The sequence below is a fragment of the Phoca vitulina genome, unplaced genomic scaffold (assembly GCF_004348235.1).
Source record: "Phoca vitulina isolate PV1807 unplaced genomic scaffold, GSC_HSeal_1.0 scaffold9, whole genome shotgun sequence".
Lineage (NCBI taxonomy): Eukaryota > Metazoa > Chordata > Mammalia > Carnivora > Phocidae > Phoca > Phoca vitulina.
This window is the reverse complement of record NW_022589712.1, coordinates 32,728,227-32,745,456: the sequence shown is the minus strand read 5'-3', so window position 1 is coordinate 32,745,456 and position 17,230 is coordinate 32,728,227. Positions and strand designations below refer to the sequence as shown.

The 17,230-nt window shown below is 41.3% G+C and overlaps 1 protein-coding gene across 1 annotated transcript; it reads left to right on the top strand.

Moving 5' to 3' along the window:
- The first annotated feature begins 846 nt into the window (after positions 1-846).
- On the top strand, positions 847-16,385 carry SMLR1 (small leucine rich protein 1). Its single transcript, XM_032408258.1, is given in 6 exon segments — positions 847-854; positions 2,911-2,965; positions 7,395-7,447; positions 7,935-8,069; positions 8,071-8,222; positions 16,300-16,385. Coding segments are annotated over 6 exon segments (489 nt in total).
- The last annotated feature ends 845 nt before the right edge of the window (positions 16,386-17,230 follow it).

The following is a 17,230-nucleotide window of genomic DNA, read 5'->3' as shown; positions in this document are numbered from 1 at the left end:
CAGTACCCTTCCCTGGGTCTGGAAGAGCCTATGCAAGTGAGGGGTGCTGGCACTGAAACTTTATTAACTTAAATTAGCATAAATCAGTTTCTGATCTCTTATTTCATAAACATATTGATTGATTAAAACAGAATGGGCGAAGGGAGAAAAAGCCTGAATTGGCAGGACTTCCATCTCTGAGATTCCAAATCTGTTCAAGCAACACACAACTTTTTGGTGTCAAAATGCCCTCATTTCCCTGCCACTCAGAAGGGCAAACATTCACTTTCATACAAACCCCAGAGAGCCACCCACTTCTGTTATAGCTTATTGCTAATGACCAGAAATACCTGATGTCTAAGGCCACCCTAGATGGGATGGGATTACAAAGAATCTGTGTTCAGGTGGGCACGTTCTAAAGATCATTTTCCAATGAACAAAATAACCTTGCAAAGTGGAATGAGCTGACAACTGGAAAAATTTCATGAATGAGACAATGTTGATGCTTCTTGAATTGTGGGGGCCCGTGTGTGCTAGTACAATTTACAAAAACAAAAGCAAATGAAAATAAAAACAAAAACCCCACCATCATAATTTTTCATAATTTGTTCCTTATCCATTGTTCCCTACCTAAGAATCTCAAACCTATATGTTGATACTTAGGGACAAGCTTTATGTTCAGAGCACCAGGACAAATCTTCTTACCTAGTGGCCCATCCCCAAAAGCACGGTCTATATGTAGACCTTAGGGACAAGCTTTATGTCCAGAGCACCAGGACAAATCTTCTTACCTAGTGGCCCATCCCCAAAAGCACGGTCTGTATGTAGACCTTAATCTCCCAGGAGCCTCCTGGCAAAAAAGACTTGATGGTCCAGTAAGTTTGGAAAAGGCTCATGCAGTATTCCTTTTGGGGATTCACAATGCACCCTACCAAATTAAAGGCTCTACAAAACCTTGCAGTAAAGAAACCTGCTTACCCCAGTATTCTCTATATTTAACCATTTTTCAAGCAATGTTCAATGAATTGTGGTAGAATTCGAGCTTCAGAGATTAGACACAGAGATGGGCACATTTTCTTGGCCTATTGTCAGTGTTGTCAAGTTTCTAGATCAGTATTTCTCAAAAGTGTAATTTCTATTACTTGTCCTCTTTCTCAATGTGCTCCAGACACCATAGGTCTCATTACATATCTTTGATCATGCCAGAAACATTTCCATTTCAGAAATTAAGTACTTCCTAGTCCCTCTGCCTAGAACTCTGTTCCTCCAAATGTGCACATGACTCCTTCTTTCACTTCATTCAAGTCTCTGCTCAAAAGTCAACTTTTCAGAGAAACCTCTGAATTGTGTCCCCTCCCAGAATTCATATGTTGAAGCCCTAACCCCCAATGTGACTAGGGCCTTTAAGGAAGCAATTAAGGTATAACAGGTCATAAGGGTGGGATTCTAGTCCAATACAACTGGTACACTTCTAAGAAGAGGGAGACGGCAGGAGTGCCTGTGCACAGGGAGGAGGCCAAGTGAGGACACAGCAAGAAGGTGGCCACCTACAAGCCAAGGAGAAGGGTCTCCACAGAAACCAACTCTGCCAACATCTTTATCTTGGATTTCTAGCCTCCAGACTCTTGTCTCTAGAAGGTTGAGAAGCAGAAGAGTACAGTGGATAAGTGTTTGGGCTCTGGGTTCAAATCCTAGTTCTGCCACTTTCTAGTGGTGTAATCCTTGATGAGTCATGAAAACTCCAGGAGCTTTTCTGTCTGTAGAATAGTGATGAGAAAAATGGCCCTTACTTCAAAGGCATTCATGTAAGACCGTAATGAGACACAGCACAGGCAATGATGAGACCACTGCCTAGAACGGTACACGCATTCCAAAACGGGTACCTACTATCGCTTACTGTCTGTTTACTCCACCGGGACGTAAGTTCTGTAAGGACAGGGAATTGATCTTATCCAGAGATATGTTCATAGTCCCCAGATCAATGCCTCCAGGGCACATGTTAAGCCCTTAATAAATATTTTTTGCCTGCAAATATAAATAAATAAAAGCTGGTGGACGTTCGCACAAAGTTCACAAAGAATGTAGATTCTGTATTATCTCTTCTGTGATCATCTTTTTTATTGAATGAGCACCTTATAACCCATCGCTGCCACATGATTTCAGAGCACTCATTTTTGTGCTGACCGTAGTACTGGTGCCAGGTCATAGTACTTAGTTATGAGCCAAGCTAGGAGGGGCAGTTAATAAAGGGCCAAAGCAGACAGGCTTTCCTACTCAAAAGGGCTGTCAGTACTACATTTACCCTGTGGGTCAGGCTTCATTTCAGCAAAATGTCATGCATATAATTAAATCAAAACACTTTATTTGAAATTCACTAGTTTTGTTTGTACTGAATTTTTTGTATTGGCTTTGTAGCTGTACACAATCTGATAGCCCAGGTATCAGTCAATGGAACTTTAGCACCTTCCACTGCTGGACTTCAGAACTTCCATTGGCCTATGACATGTCAATGGAATGAGTCATTCTTTATGGCTCAGGCAGACTGATGCAGACTCCAAATCAGGGCCCTGGTGGGTTTGATATTATCTATAATAGGTCACAATTACCTGAGGTAGGCTTTTGCCCATGTCATTAGAATGAGTCATTCTTTATGGTTCAGGCAGACTAATGCAGAATCTAAATCAGAGGCTTGGTGGGGTTGGTATTACCTGCAATAGGTCACAATTATCTAAGGAAGACTTGTCCAGCTCTCACTAAGAGTATAATAGGTGATGTACAAGTAGTCCCTAGGCATTTTATTCCCAAATATCAAAATCTGCAACCACTTGTTTCTTAAATAATCATGTAAAATCAACAATGGGAGGATTCGCTATTAAGGAAATCAATAGGAGAGTATAATCCCCAATGTGTTATGTCCCTCAATTTTCATAGATGTATATTTTCCAATAATATTAATGATTTTTCGTACTACATGGTAAAGAGCCAGGTAAAGAATTTGCTGTAGTTGTGGTAGGAAATTGCACATTGCCTATGGAATCCCACCCTGAATTCCAGTAAATCAGATAGATTACCAGTGTATCCACTGTCCCCATCCTTCTACAGCTGCTATGCCTACTAAATATAACTCCAAGCAACCAGTTTGGATTGGGATGAGAGCCTTTATAAATAAAAATTCCCAAGCTCGGAAGGATGTTTTAATCAATTCTAATATTTTATCTTCTAGAAGTTCCCAGTCCTGTGGCATTTTTCATAATTTAAGAAAACCTTTAATACTAGCAGTAATCACAAATCAAAATCTAAAAAGCAATACCTTTTGCAACAGCATAAAAAATATGAAACACTTAGGCATAAATCTGACAAAAAATGTTCAAGACTAGCACACTGAAAACTACAAAACATTGCTGTAAAAAGCTAAAGAAGATCCAAAGAAAAGGGAAACACATGTGGTGTTCATGGGTCAGAAGACACACTATTGTTAAAATATCAATTATCTCCTCATATTGATTCTCTGCTCATTTACAGATGCAATGCTATCTCAATGAAAATCCCAACAGGACTTTTTATAAAAATTGGCATGGTAATCCTAAATTTATATGGAAATGAAAATGACCTGTACTAGCCAAAACAACTTTGAAAAAGAACAAAGTTGGAGAAGCTAAGAGTACCTGATTTCAAGACCTATTTTAAGGCTACAGTCATCAAAACAGAATAACACTGGAGTAAAGATTAACAACTGGATCAATGGAGCAGAATACGGAATGCAGAAATAATTGGACTTCTGATTTTTGACAAAGGTTCAAAGGCAATTCAGGAGCAAGAACTGCTTTGTCAACAAATAGTGCTGGAACAATTGAAGATCTGTATGAAAAAAGAAAGTACTCTAACCCATATCTCTCATCATATATAAAAATTAACTCACGATAGATCATAATCCTAAATATAAAAGCTAAAACTACAAAACAGTTAGAGGAAAACACAAGAGAAAGTCTTTGTGACCTTGAGCTAATCAAAGATTTCTTATCTTGATCTTCTTAGACATGCCATGAAAAGCACAATCCATAGAAAAATAAATTAGTTAACTGAACTTAATTAAAATTTAAAACTTCTGTGTTTTCAAAGACATTGGTAAGTGAATGAAAAGACAAAGCTAGAGTGGGGGAAAAAATCCTTGCAAATCATATATATGATAATTGACTTGTATCCAGAGTATATGAAGAACTCTCAAAACTCAGGAAGAAATAATCTAATTTTTTTGAAACATGCAAAAGTGTTGAACAGATACTTTATGAACTAAGATACATAAAATGGCAAACAGGTACCTGAAAAGATGTTCAACATCATTAGGGAAATGCATACTAAAACCACAGTGAGATTCCACTACCTATCATTGGAATAGCCAAAAACCTGACCATACCAAGTGTTGGTGAGCATGTGAGGAAACTAGAATTCTTGTAACACTGCTGGCAGAGATATAAAATGGTATAACTAGTTTGGAAAACAGGTTGACAATTTCTTAAAAAGTTAAACATACACTTACCATATGATCCAGCCATTTGATCCCTAAGTATCTACCCAAGAGAAATGAGAGCACATAGCACATGTCCATAAAAAGAATTATGCAGGAATGTTCATAGCAGCTCTAACAGGTTAATGGGTAAAAAATGGATATCCACACAATGAAAAGCTATTTGGCAATATAAAGCTGTGTATTGAAACACAACAACATGGATGAATTTCAAAATAATTATGCCAAGTGAACGAAGCTAGACAAAAAAGAGACATACTGTATGATTCCATGTGTATAAAATTCTAAAAAATGCAAACACATAGTAACAGATAATAGATCAGGGGTTGACTGCAGATTGTGGGAGCAGGACGGGTAGGAAACTGAGATGGGAAAGGAACAGAGAAACCTTTTGGGGTGATGGATAGGTTCTTCATTTGATTGTGACAATGAGCTCACAGGCATATACACATAGGTCAAAACTTACCAAGTTGTAGTTTATTATGTCAATTATATCCCAAAAGAGCCTTTTTAAGAAGAGAGTAAACCTTTAAGTCCACTTCACAGATTGCACCTCTTAGAATTCTCCACGTGGGTCAGAATTAGCTCAGAACCAGTCACTGATACTACTTTTCACCCTCTCCTTTTTGGAACTTTCTTTTGCAACCATTTCCTAACTTTGCATCCTGTGGGCTCCTCTCCTACCCCATAGAGCCGTTTGGTTTTCTTCCCTGGTTCTCATCCTTCCTCCTATGTCTTAAGTGAGAACGTTCTTTAGGGTCCGCAGCTGGTCTCTCTTTTATTCTCATGTACACTCCTTCCTGAGCAATCTCTCCACCTGCTCGGCCCCAGCCACCATCTGTACTCTAAGAACTCCCAATCTGCACTGCAAGACTTGTCCTCTCTCCTGACCTCCAGATTTCCACAAGCTTCCCCTTCCATTACCTCCAATTTAATGAGTGCAAAACTATAAATGTTCCCCCATCCAAACCTGCTGCCCAGCCTGTGTTCAGGTCTCCCCTTCCAGCACTACCATCTCCCCAGCCACCCACACCTGGCACAGCACAGTGGATGAGAGCACAGGTTCAGGAGTACGGTCCTGGATCTGTCACTTATTACATACGCATCTTGGGAGAGTTATTTAACCTCTCTGTGCCTCATTTCTTCATTTGTTTAATGAGTCTCTTCCTTATAAGGTTACTCTGGAGATTAAATAAGATGCACATAGAGTATTTATGAGGTGCCTGATACAGAGTAAGTGCTCAGTGATTAGTAGTATCATGGGTGACATTTGCCTCTCTCTCTAATTATTCACCAAGGACTGTTCATATGATTCCTGCAGCCTCTTGTCCTCCTCTTTCCCTTCCCTCTGCCGCCCCCATCTCAGACTCATTATATCTTGATACCATGTTGAGACAGTCTACTCTGATCTTCTCTTCAGTCCATTCTGTCAAAGGCTACCTAAATGAACCCAGGTCAGCTCATGAACTTCCATGATCAAAGACCTTCCATTGGTCCCCCTTGTCCAAACAGTGCAGTCCTTAGCAGGGCTTTCAAGAGTCTATGCCTTGATGCTACCCCATTTTCTACCTTCATATCTCTGGTCTGAACCCCATATCATTTGGGTACTCTTATTTTTTTCCCTGTCCTCCATAAAACTTGCCCTGACCTACTGTCATGTATTTGTCTAAGGAGGTCATTCCACAGCTCCCCATCCCCAGGCTTAGCTCAAATGCTATCCTTTTAATGACCTTGGTCCAATTCCCTAATTGGAATCAGTCAGTCTCTCCTCAGTGCTTACATTGCACTTTATAGGTCAAATTAGGAGCTTACATTATTGTCATTTATATATTTGCGTGTTACTCTTACTTACCTTTGCTAGGCATTCAGTGAAGGCCTGAATACTGAATGGAATAAAATGGAAAGAAAGAACATGACAAACAGTCTGCCTAAAAGCTGCCTAACATCTCCCTGGTAATGTCACCTGCTCATGGAGTTTCTTTGTAGACTGACCCTTTACAAATTAGCATCCTGTTCAAGCTGAAAGAGCACCAGAGAGCCATCTCATTGGAAAGCACCCAAGAGAAATAGCAACAACACCACTCAAGGGAGTGTGGAGGGGGAGAAGAGAAGCAAATAAGGTACGACAGATGCTGACTTAATCTTGGCTATTCTAAATGGCTCTTTCTGCAATTAAGATGTCTCTCTTCTGAGAGGAAGCTGTTTACTGTTCATTGCTTAGGAATGCCAGCCAAGCATCCCAGAGATGCTCTCCATTCTTCTTATTTTATAAATTAGGGTGCTGCTTTACAAGGGGGACTAAGACTCTGCATGGCCATGCAAAATCCCTGGTGAAAAGAATTCAAGAGGCACTCACAACAGCATGTGCTTGATAGAATCTGCCAGCCACTCACCCAGGCAGCTCCCCAGTGGGGACAGGGACAGGGTTAGAACATGAAAAGAGGTTAGAACGTGAACCCAAGAAGGTGGCTGTCAATTTCCCCTCCAAATTTCCCAAATTCTCCAGGAGATTCTTTGATTATGGAAATGATTCTTTCCATTGCTTTTAGTTTAGTAGACCAGTATCTTTGAACTTTTTTCACTAAAGCAGTCAGTGACAACTCAACTTAGTTAATACATCAGTGTCAAAATGATTTACTGCCCTTTCTTTTCCCAGAAACTTTGTAGTTACCACACAAACCACAACACTAGCATTCAGGGCCCACCTTCTACTGCTAATGGTGGACCACAGAAATGTATAAGCAAAAGATAACTAAGAGTACAAACTACTAAAGCAGTGAGCAAAAACTGATGCATCAAGGGGAGAAGGAAAAGGGGCTATATTACTATCCATTCCATCACTGTAACACTTGTGGCAATTACCTCTTTCTGTGTCTATTTCCACTCTCAGAAAGCAGGGACCATGACTTACTATTCTTTGTACAGCCAGCATCTAGCCAAGAGGTTGGGTTCTAGTAGGAATAAATATTTGTTGAATAAATAAATATACCAGTGCACCTCTCAGAAAAGTATTCAGAGGAGGACATACTACGAAGAGTTTTTACATATGGAAAGAATATTGCTCCTCCTTCCTTGATATTAGTTATATCAACTACATATGAAGGAAAATTCACTCTTTCTAGACACAGGTTCATAGGTACATGAACATGGCTACTAAGTAATTTTCAACTCTGAAATTTAGAAAATGTAGGAAAAATTCTTCCCATGTTTGGGAATATATAAATAAAATATCTATAACAATGACTTTTGCTTGGAGTCAGGTACTTTTCATTCCAGAGAAACTGAATACAAAGAAATCTAGGCCTCCTGGTGTCATTCCCAACCCTGGCCAGATAAATGCTCCTCTCTGGAATGGTTTGGAGGAATCACATTCAAATTCCTCTACACTTTGTAGCTGAGTTATAGAGTAACCTGCTAGCAATCCTCTCAGAATTCACGGGGCTGTTGAAATAGAGCAAAGTCCACAAGATTTCCATCGAGATGTGCTGAGCAAAGGCCGGAGCCCCAGAAGAAAACAAGTGCAGACTCTGAGCAAAGCTGCCCTCACCCTGAGCGTGAACTCGCTGGCCCCTGGGGTCTGGGTGATTGGCAATGAGCCCTGTGATGTCGGCATTCATGAGGGAGCTCCCCGGCTGGTTCCTGCTCGCTGGGGTCTTCCTACCTGTGACCTTGCTGCTGCTTCTTCTCATCGCCTACTTCAGGATCAAACTGATGGAGGGTAAGTGTGAAGCCACACCAGGCAGTGGCTCGAAGTCCTTTCCCATGGCACACCTTTGCAACTAGCCGATGCACGGTCAGTGTTTCTCAGGGGTGTCTGGGGCAATACATGGTTGTGATCTGTAGGTACTTCTCACTAAGCGCTCTCTCCAGATACCTTCATTGGTGAACAGGCAGTGCGATCCTTTCAGCACTGTGGATCCTGAATGAGGCTCTGCAGGCCTGCGGTGAGGACCCCTTAACTGCAGACCCCGCCCCAGAGATCGAACTGCGAATCAGCCATTTTGACCCGTGATTACTTATCTCTCTCTCACAGGGCAATATATTCCACAAATGTTAAAACACGTATCATGGTCTGCCTTCTCTACCTGACAGACACCTATTGCGTGTGACGTGAGTGTGTGCACACACACTACTTTCTTACCCATGGAACTTCTATTAAGAAAATGTGCCAAACAAACACTATGCTATCACAGTGTTTGGCAAATGTCAAGCCTTAATAGATAGTTGAGGGCTTGGTGTAAGCTTTTCATGAGTCTTATAGTCTTAAGGAAAAACAAAACAAAACAAAACAACTCAGGAGCTCAAAGTGATTTGGACATAGGCAGTGGGGTCCTGGATTGAGACTTGTTTATCCTGCTGTAGTTAAATTAATGAAACTGAACTGTGACTTCATAGACTAAATGTTAATAATGTGCCCAGCAAATATTAGATTAATATTATAGAGGTTAATAGTTATTTTAGCAATAGCAACAAAAACCAGTAGTATCCAAGTTGGATGGTATCATATTAAAGCACTATAAAAACAAATTTGAAAATCATTCCTTTTCCACAAAAACTTGCCAAGTCCAGGCAATGCCTTTATGTATGCCATTCTATAAACAGATATTCAGAATCTCGAATGAAGACTGCCATCATATATGACCTAAAATCCAATAGAAGTACAACGGGGGATATTTCTTTTTTTTTTTTTATGGGGGATCGGTTAAGGGAGAGGGAGAGAAAATCTTAAGTAGGGGCGCCTGGGTGGCTCAGTTGGTTAAGCGACTGCCTTCGGCTCAGGTCATGATCCCAGGGTCCTGGGATCAAGCCCCGCATCGGGCTCCCTGCTCGGGGGGAAGCCTGCTTCTCCCTCTCCCACTCCCCCTGCTTGTGTTCCCTCTCTCGCTGTGTGTCTCTTTCTCTGTCAATTAAATAAATAAATAAAATCCTTAAAAAAGAAAATCTTAAGTAGGCTCCACGCCCCATGTAAAGCTTGATGCGTGGCTTGATCTCACAACCCTGAGATCATGACCCGAGCCAAAATCAAGAGTCAGATGCTTAACTGACAGAGCCACTTCTAAGTGGGATACTTCTTTTTTTTTTAAATTTTTTACTGTTATGTTAATCACCATACATTACATCATTAGTTTTTGATGTAGTGTTCCATGATTCATTGTTTGCATATAACACCCAGTGCTCCATGCAGAATGTGTCCTCCTTAATACCCATCACCAGACTAACCCATCCTCCCACCTCCCTCCCCTCTAGAACCCTCAGTTTGTTTTTCAGAGTCCATTGTCTCTCATGGTTCGTCTCCCCCTCCGATTTCCCCCCCTTCATTCTTCCCCTGTTGCTATCTTCTTCTTCTTTTTTTTTTTTTTTTAACATATATTGTATTATTTGTTTCAGAGGTACAGATCTGTGATTCAACAGTCTTGCACAATTCACAGCGCTCACCATACCACATACCCTCCCCAATGTCTATCACCCAGCCACTCCATCCCTCCCACCCCCCACCACTCCAGCAACCCTCAGTTTGTTTCCTGAGATTAAGAATTCCTCCTATCAGTGAGGTCATATGATACATGTCTTTCTCTGATTGACTTATTTCACTCAGCATAACACCCTCCAGTTCTATCCATGTCGTTGCAAATGGCAAGATCTCATTCCTTTTGATGGCTGCATAATATTCCATTGTGTGTGTGTGTGTGTGTGTGTGTGTGTGTGTGTGTGTGTGTGTATTTATATAAGTGGGATAATTCTAAGATGAGATTTAGAACACAAAATCTAGAGGACGGGGAGCACCTTATAGAATCATAAGTTTCCAATCATAACATACTCAAATATCCCCTTAGCCTTTCATTTTTTTTCCTCATTTTTGTGAACAACTGTCTTGTTGAATGACCCAGCTGTATTCTGTCTTGCTCTACAGCATTCATGTGATAAATATTTTTCTTTATTAACTTAGTTTATCTTCCACGACCTCAAGACCAGTCTACCGGATGTTCTGTCACCTAGCCATTCATTAACACTGACTGAGTCCTGGAAAAGAGCCTCTGAAAAAGGAAGAGAAAATTAGAAATCCCCAGGATCCTAACTATGGGATTTTAGCCTTCCAAATTGGTTGAATGCCAAGCCATTGCAAACATTTCTATTTTGAAAGTCTTTTAAAGCTGTTGCAATGGCCATTGTCATTCACAGGCATGCCAGGCCCCCAGTGACACTGAGCACCCTGCGGAGCAGTAAGAGGATGCTGATGTCACAGAGACCTGAATCATTCATGTCACTCCCAAGTTTCATCTCTGGCTGCCTATTTGGGGAGATAAATGTTTAGTATCTCAAAAATGTATCAAGCCTTAAATGAAGCAAACAACAGACCAAGATAGCCTCATGGATTCCAAAGTCTCTTACTGGCCTCTACTTATCAGTTATTATAGGTCAGATCATTCAGCAGGACACCTGGTATTTGGGACAGACTCTTCTTCAAAAAAGGATGAATCTTGGTTTTATAGCCTTACTTATCCCTGGGTGACTTTTGGGGGAAAACATCTGTAATCTGCAAAAATTAAAATTAAACAGGTCTACAGTATTTTGCTTATTTAGATAATGTAGATAATTACAAGGTATAGACATATCAATCACATTCCTTCAAAAGGTCCTGGAGAAGGCAGCCTGCCCTTGAAAGTGTGGCCCGGCATCACAGGGGGCTGATGCAGGACAAAATGCAGGCAATGTGTACACACAGTACCAGGCCCCAAGGACATGCTTAACACGAGTACGAGGATCATTGCATGGTGACCCCTTCATTCTTTGACACATCCCTTCCCTAGACAATGTAAGTTGTCTAGAGATCAAAGCCTCCATGTTTTGCAACACAGCATATAACCCAAAGGAAAGCGAGAAGGTCAGCCCTATACAACAAAGGCCAAGGCCCCCCAGGTAGACTCCTTTCACCAACTTTGAGGCTTGTTCCAAATGTGCACCATACTTTTGGGTAGGAAGATTTCTCATGCATTCATTCAACACATATTTGAGAAGCTACCATATACCAGGGATTGTCCTAGATTCTGGAACAGATTTTTACTATGGGCTTTCAGAACTGAGAGAACTATCCCAGGTCTAGAAAACCACAAAAGGCATCTGGCAAAATTATTAGAAGTTGGAGGAGAGACATTGCAAATCTCTCTGTTTCTGGCTCTGGCCTCATTTATAGGTCTGGTCAATGGCCTGAAGAATGACCTGCCCTTCTCCCTAAGTCTTGTCCCAACATTAGAGCAGAGCACTCCCACCAGAAGCAGAACCCTCCAAAACAGCTAAGGGGCCCCCACAATGATGTAATAAGCCTCTACTTTCTGTGGTTCTTCTCCATGGTTCCCTTTTGTTGGCTCTCACTGAAGTGTGCCTGGAGCTTCTGGGCTATAGGTAAGGAGCACAGGAAGGGTGAGTGAGGAGGTGGAAGGAGGCAGCAAAACTCTCTGCATCAGTCACTTAATGCAGTAGGGGTCCCATCTGAGGCTTATTGTTGGAAAGAATACTAATGACTGTTAGCACGCTCTTGCCAGCAGCTTGCCAAGGAACCATCTGCAGGATACCAAGGGAGGACTGCCCTGCTGACTGGACCAAAGCAGGCTTCTCTGTTGTCGGTTTTCATTCAGTTGAGACTGGGTCCCAAGTGTGGTGGGGTAAGACAATGAGGGCCCTGGGCACTATTCCTTGTAGGTACCTGGCCAGGATAGCAGCTGAGGGGCACCCTGTACTGTATTACTCTCTCAAGAATTTTCTATTCCAACTGTGCTTTGCTTATCTTTCCCTCTTCTCCCCAATGAGAACCGCGCATCCTTTTTTGGAATAATTCCTGATTACGTTTTCCAGTGTTAGCAGACAACCTTAGCCTAAACATATTTTCATTTTTATGTAGATCTGTTCCCTTTATTTTCCAAATTTTCCTTTAAAAAAAACTTTAAGAACACTTTTAAAGGTTAGTTCTTTCTGTAGCTGTTTTCCTAAGTGTAAGTAGTAATATCTTTTCTATAGTTTGAGGGCAATTGAGATCACTTGACCCCAAATAAAATATCACCAGTTTGTATCTTTATTTAGCAGTTCCCACTTAAAAACTGTAACCAGATGGTCAAATGTCATGTCATTAATCTTCCAACCGGGGTTATGGCAAGTGTAATCATTTCTATTTTGTTTCTGTAAAGAAAGGGACATTGACAGATTAACTGGTGTGTTCACAGAACCCCAGAGTCCTACATTCTGAAACAGAAAATCAGCTTGCCAGCTCCATACATCCTAGTTCATCAGCCTAGAGAGGCATTTTAAGATGTGATGGAAAACATGTGGAGGTATTGTAATCACTCAACATTAATCCCTACACTTGAAGCCTTGGGAGGTAATGATGCATGTAAATTTAATTAGTATGTAGACAACATCAATTTTCTCACAAAGGATAAAGAAAATTCTCTAGCATCCTGCACTCTTCAATCTCTGTCAATTGCCTTGAGGAGTAGCTCTTGAGGTGGATGTCTGAATCTTGAACTTTCCATCAGCAAAACCCTTCATCAACCACTCCCATGGACCTTTCATACCTTCTAGAGTACAAGTTCTGATTATCTTACCTCCCCAACTCCTGAGATTCCTAAACCTCTACTTCCAGTATTATTCTTTGCCCCCCAAATACCATCACCCTGATCAGGGACAAATTGCTCTCTGAATAACCAACACTGCCCAAATAATCATTATTTAAAAAAAAAATGTCTATTGAATGCCTGAAAGTTTTTGTATAGAGTTAGATCCAAAATAAGGTCTGGTAAGTGATCACATCCTGGCCTTCAGCAACTTAACATTCTAAAACAAACATCTCAAGTAGCAGATGGCTAGACATCTTTCACTGAACTTCATATATATGCTTTAGTAGTCAGCAATCAAAAGGGAAAAAGATAAGTATTTGGAAAAAATCAGAATAATTTAAGGGTTATTAGAGTAAAATTGTTAAGAGCTCAGACTATGGAATCAAACCAAACAGGGTTTGAATTCCCAATGTCACAATGGCCACCCAACCTCTTGAAGATCAGTTTCTTCATCTGTAAAATAGAATAATAGCAGGAAATAGCTATAAGGTTGGTATGGGGATTAAATGAGGTGATACATACAAGGTTCTTAACAAGCCTATTCCAAAAACTATTAGTTGTTATTATCCCTGCTAACTTATAAATTCCAAGAAGCCGTGTTTTGTCATTATAATAATAGCTATTATTAAAATTACCTTGTGGGGCGCCTGGGTGGCTCAGTCGTTAAGCGTCTGCCTTCGGCTCAGGTCATGATCCCAGCGTCCTGGGATCGAGCCCCGCGTCGGGCTCCCTGCTCCGCGGGAAGCCTGCTTCTCCTTCTCCCACTCCCCCTGCTTGTGTTCCCTCTCTCGCTGTGTCTCTCTCTGCCAAATAAATAAATAAAATCTTAAAAAAAATAAATAAATAAATAAAATAAAATAAAATTACCTTGTAACAATTAAGTAAATTGCCCAAACCACTCACCTAGAAAATGGTAGAGACAGGAGCTGAACCCTGGCCAGCCAGCTCCAGAGCTAGCCTTCTCAGCCAGCACACAACTCCTGGAGGTTTGAACACAGACGACATATTCAATAGATATCTGTTGAATGGATGAATACTTTTGGCCCAGGCAAACAAACTTACCACAAACAAGGAAGGCAACTGTGGGAGAATTTTAAACAAGGCAAGGAGTTTATGAAAGCTTTGAGAGGCTTTCATCTCTTCATGTAACAGGAGTAATTATTTCTGACGGTGATTCCTTAGCATGAAGACGTCACCCTGAGTCAAAGAGGCTGCATTTCTTCACCTGTGGCCCAAGAGGAGAACTTCATGGTCTGCAGAATGTTCACAGTACCAAACTCAGGTGTTTTCAAGGCCACCTGCCAGTCTCACCTGTCTAGTACCTCTCAGCACGCTCCTTAATAGGCCGATGAAGTAAAGCGATAGGGTGCAAGCTCCTTCAGGAGAAAGGTGAATTATCACTCTTGTTCTCTGTACCTTGCACCAGACACCATGAACTGGAGAGCTAACTCCTTGTGGATTGATGAGCTTCCTCTTGGTCTTTCTGTTCTGCTTCTCCACTCCTACTAGAGTTCTCTTTCTTCAATCCCATTACTCAGGTCACCAATTTTCAGTTCTACAATTTGTATTCTGGTTCCTCATTCAAAGCACTTGTCGTGTAGTTAGTCTTCGTTAATGAAGACTAAAAGGGAAGAAATTACTCACATTTCAATGAGTTTAGTATCTAAGCCAGGGGCCATTTCAAGCAACGCCTTTGAACTAGCAATCGTCTAATGGACAGGCAGTGTAACCGAGTGGTTGAGAGTGTGGGCTCTGGAATCAGACTGCCTGGGATGGAACCCTGAATCCATCCATTTCTGGGATTGTAGGCAAATTGCTTCCTCTTGATTTCTCCCTGCCTCAGTTGCTCATCTATAAAGTAAGACTAACAAGGATGACTACAGCATAACGCCATAGCAAGAATTAAATGTGATAAGACATGCAAAGGGATTCACACAGTGGCTGGTACATAACAAGTACTCAATAAATATTAGCTATTAAAGCTTGAGGCTCATGTAGCCTATGGCTTGTCATCACCCAATGCATATGTAACACCTCCTGACTATGATGGCAAGCCGTTGTGGAGGCCTAGAACTCAGGTCAAGGAGAGTGCATGTGTCCTGGGGTACATCGCATATAAAGTGCCTGGCAAGGGGTAAATTGCTTGGATTTGATATTGGAGCCAAAGGGAAGATTTCCAGGCTCAAGTCTATAAACGTGTACTACCTCCCATAAGATTATAAGCTTCTGATCTCGGTTTTAGATGATATGAATAATTATAATTCTGAAAATAAAACTTTTAAGAGTAAAAACAGATTCAGTGGTGTGTGTTGGTGGTGGTCAGGAAGAGAGATGTATTTTATTGATGTACCAGGAAGATCCCAGATCCCACGGGATACTTGTTGGGATCTCAAGGGATATCTCAGGGCTAAAGATCAAATGTGTTATTGCCAGCAAGGTAACAGTTGAACCTACAGGCGCAGAGAAGAGGACACAGAATGATGGTATATAATAAAAGCCAAAGGGAGGAAAATAACTGGAGCGTGGTGGGGCTTGTGTCAGATGTTCCAGGGAAGGAAGCTGGGGGTCGAAAAATGCCACTAGATTTCATAATTAGGATATCATTGATGAGCTTTAATAGTTCAGTAGAGTAGCTTTAACTGAGGTCATATTTTAAGGGGTTAGGGAATGTGCAGGTGGTAAAAAGTTGAAACTGTCAGTTTTCAGTAAAGGATGTCAAAATGTAAAAGGGAGAAGACTAATTTGACATATCTAAAGACTAAATGCCCAACACATTTTTGGGGGCAGGGAGGGTCAGAGACAGAAACTCTCTCTTACTCATTTCCACATCCCCATCCCCGGCCTACAAACATTGCTTTATCAATGCTTATTGAATGAGGGAGCCTTAATACATTTAATCAACACTTAATCTGCTAAATATTAAGTATACTTAGCTACACTTAGCATGTAACAATTATTACAGTGGTAATTTGTCCACTACAATCGGGTCCATTCTTTCAAAATAAGCATTTCATTTCTGTTGGAAGTGGTTAGGAGGTGAGGGGAGACCCTGCAACAGCCTTGCTCTGGGGACCTGGCCTTGAGTAACTTGCAGAAATGCTGGCCAACAGCCACGCATGAGTTGTACATGACCAATAGCAGGCACTCAGCTGCCTCCAAAGTACTAACTGATAATTTTCCTTTCAGTTAATGAAGAACTGTCGCAGAGCCCCCATGACCAGCACAAACGCAAGGCTGGCTCTTACCTGTACCAGCGGATGAAAAGAACGTGACTTGGGGACTGATCGATCCATGGCTAAAGCGCAGCGAATTTCTACTGGTCACAGAGCAACGGTCAATGGCTTAGCTATTAAAATAAGTTCATAAATTCGAACAACAGCACAAATGGAATACTGAAAAGCTTGTTCTGAACCACTTTGCAAAGTGGCAGCTATTACCCAGGGGTACATCTACGAGACTCAGTTAAATAGCAGTTCGTTGGGGAGTACCAAGAATATAAGATTCTCTTGGATGTGCACTATGGACTGGACGCTTGGCAACTTTTTAACTTTTATAGGACTCTGTCTACTCTGAAGGACACTATTTTTTTAAGTAAAATTCTTAAGTATCCTTATTACATAATCCCATGGAAGTGTACATCATTCTGATTTTATAGGTGAAGAAATTCTGGTACAGAGCAAACGGATAGCAAAAGACAAGTGCCTTGAGAGCACTGTGGATTCCCTCTGCGAGAGTATTCCCACTTCCTCTGCCTGCCGCACGGCAACTCTAAAATGGCGCACTTCCAGGCATCACTTCCGGCCCTGAGTTTGCTTCTTTCCCTTTTCCAGCTACCTTCACAAACCACACCACCCTTGTGATGACCCACAAAACAAGTGGAGTCTCTCCATACTAGATATGGATCACCCATGAAGGCAGCTTTCAAGCAAGCAATGGCTTGGGAATATTGTCAATTTGCTGGTGGGCAAAGGGAAGAAGAGGACATTCATGTAACTCATATGGAGAATAGCTCAAGCATTTGCCTCTAAAACCAAAACATCAGGGAGCTATTTCTCAATACGGAAAGAAGTCAACATTTCACTAGCAGAATTCTTTTCTCAGTGGGAGCCCCAAGGAG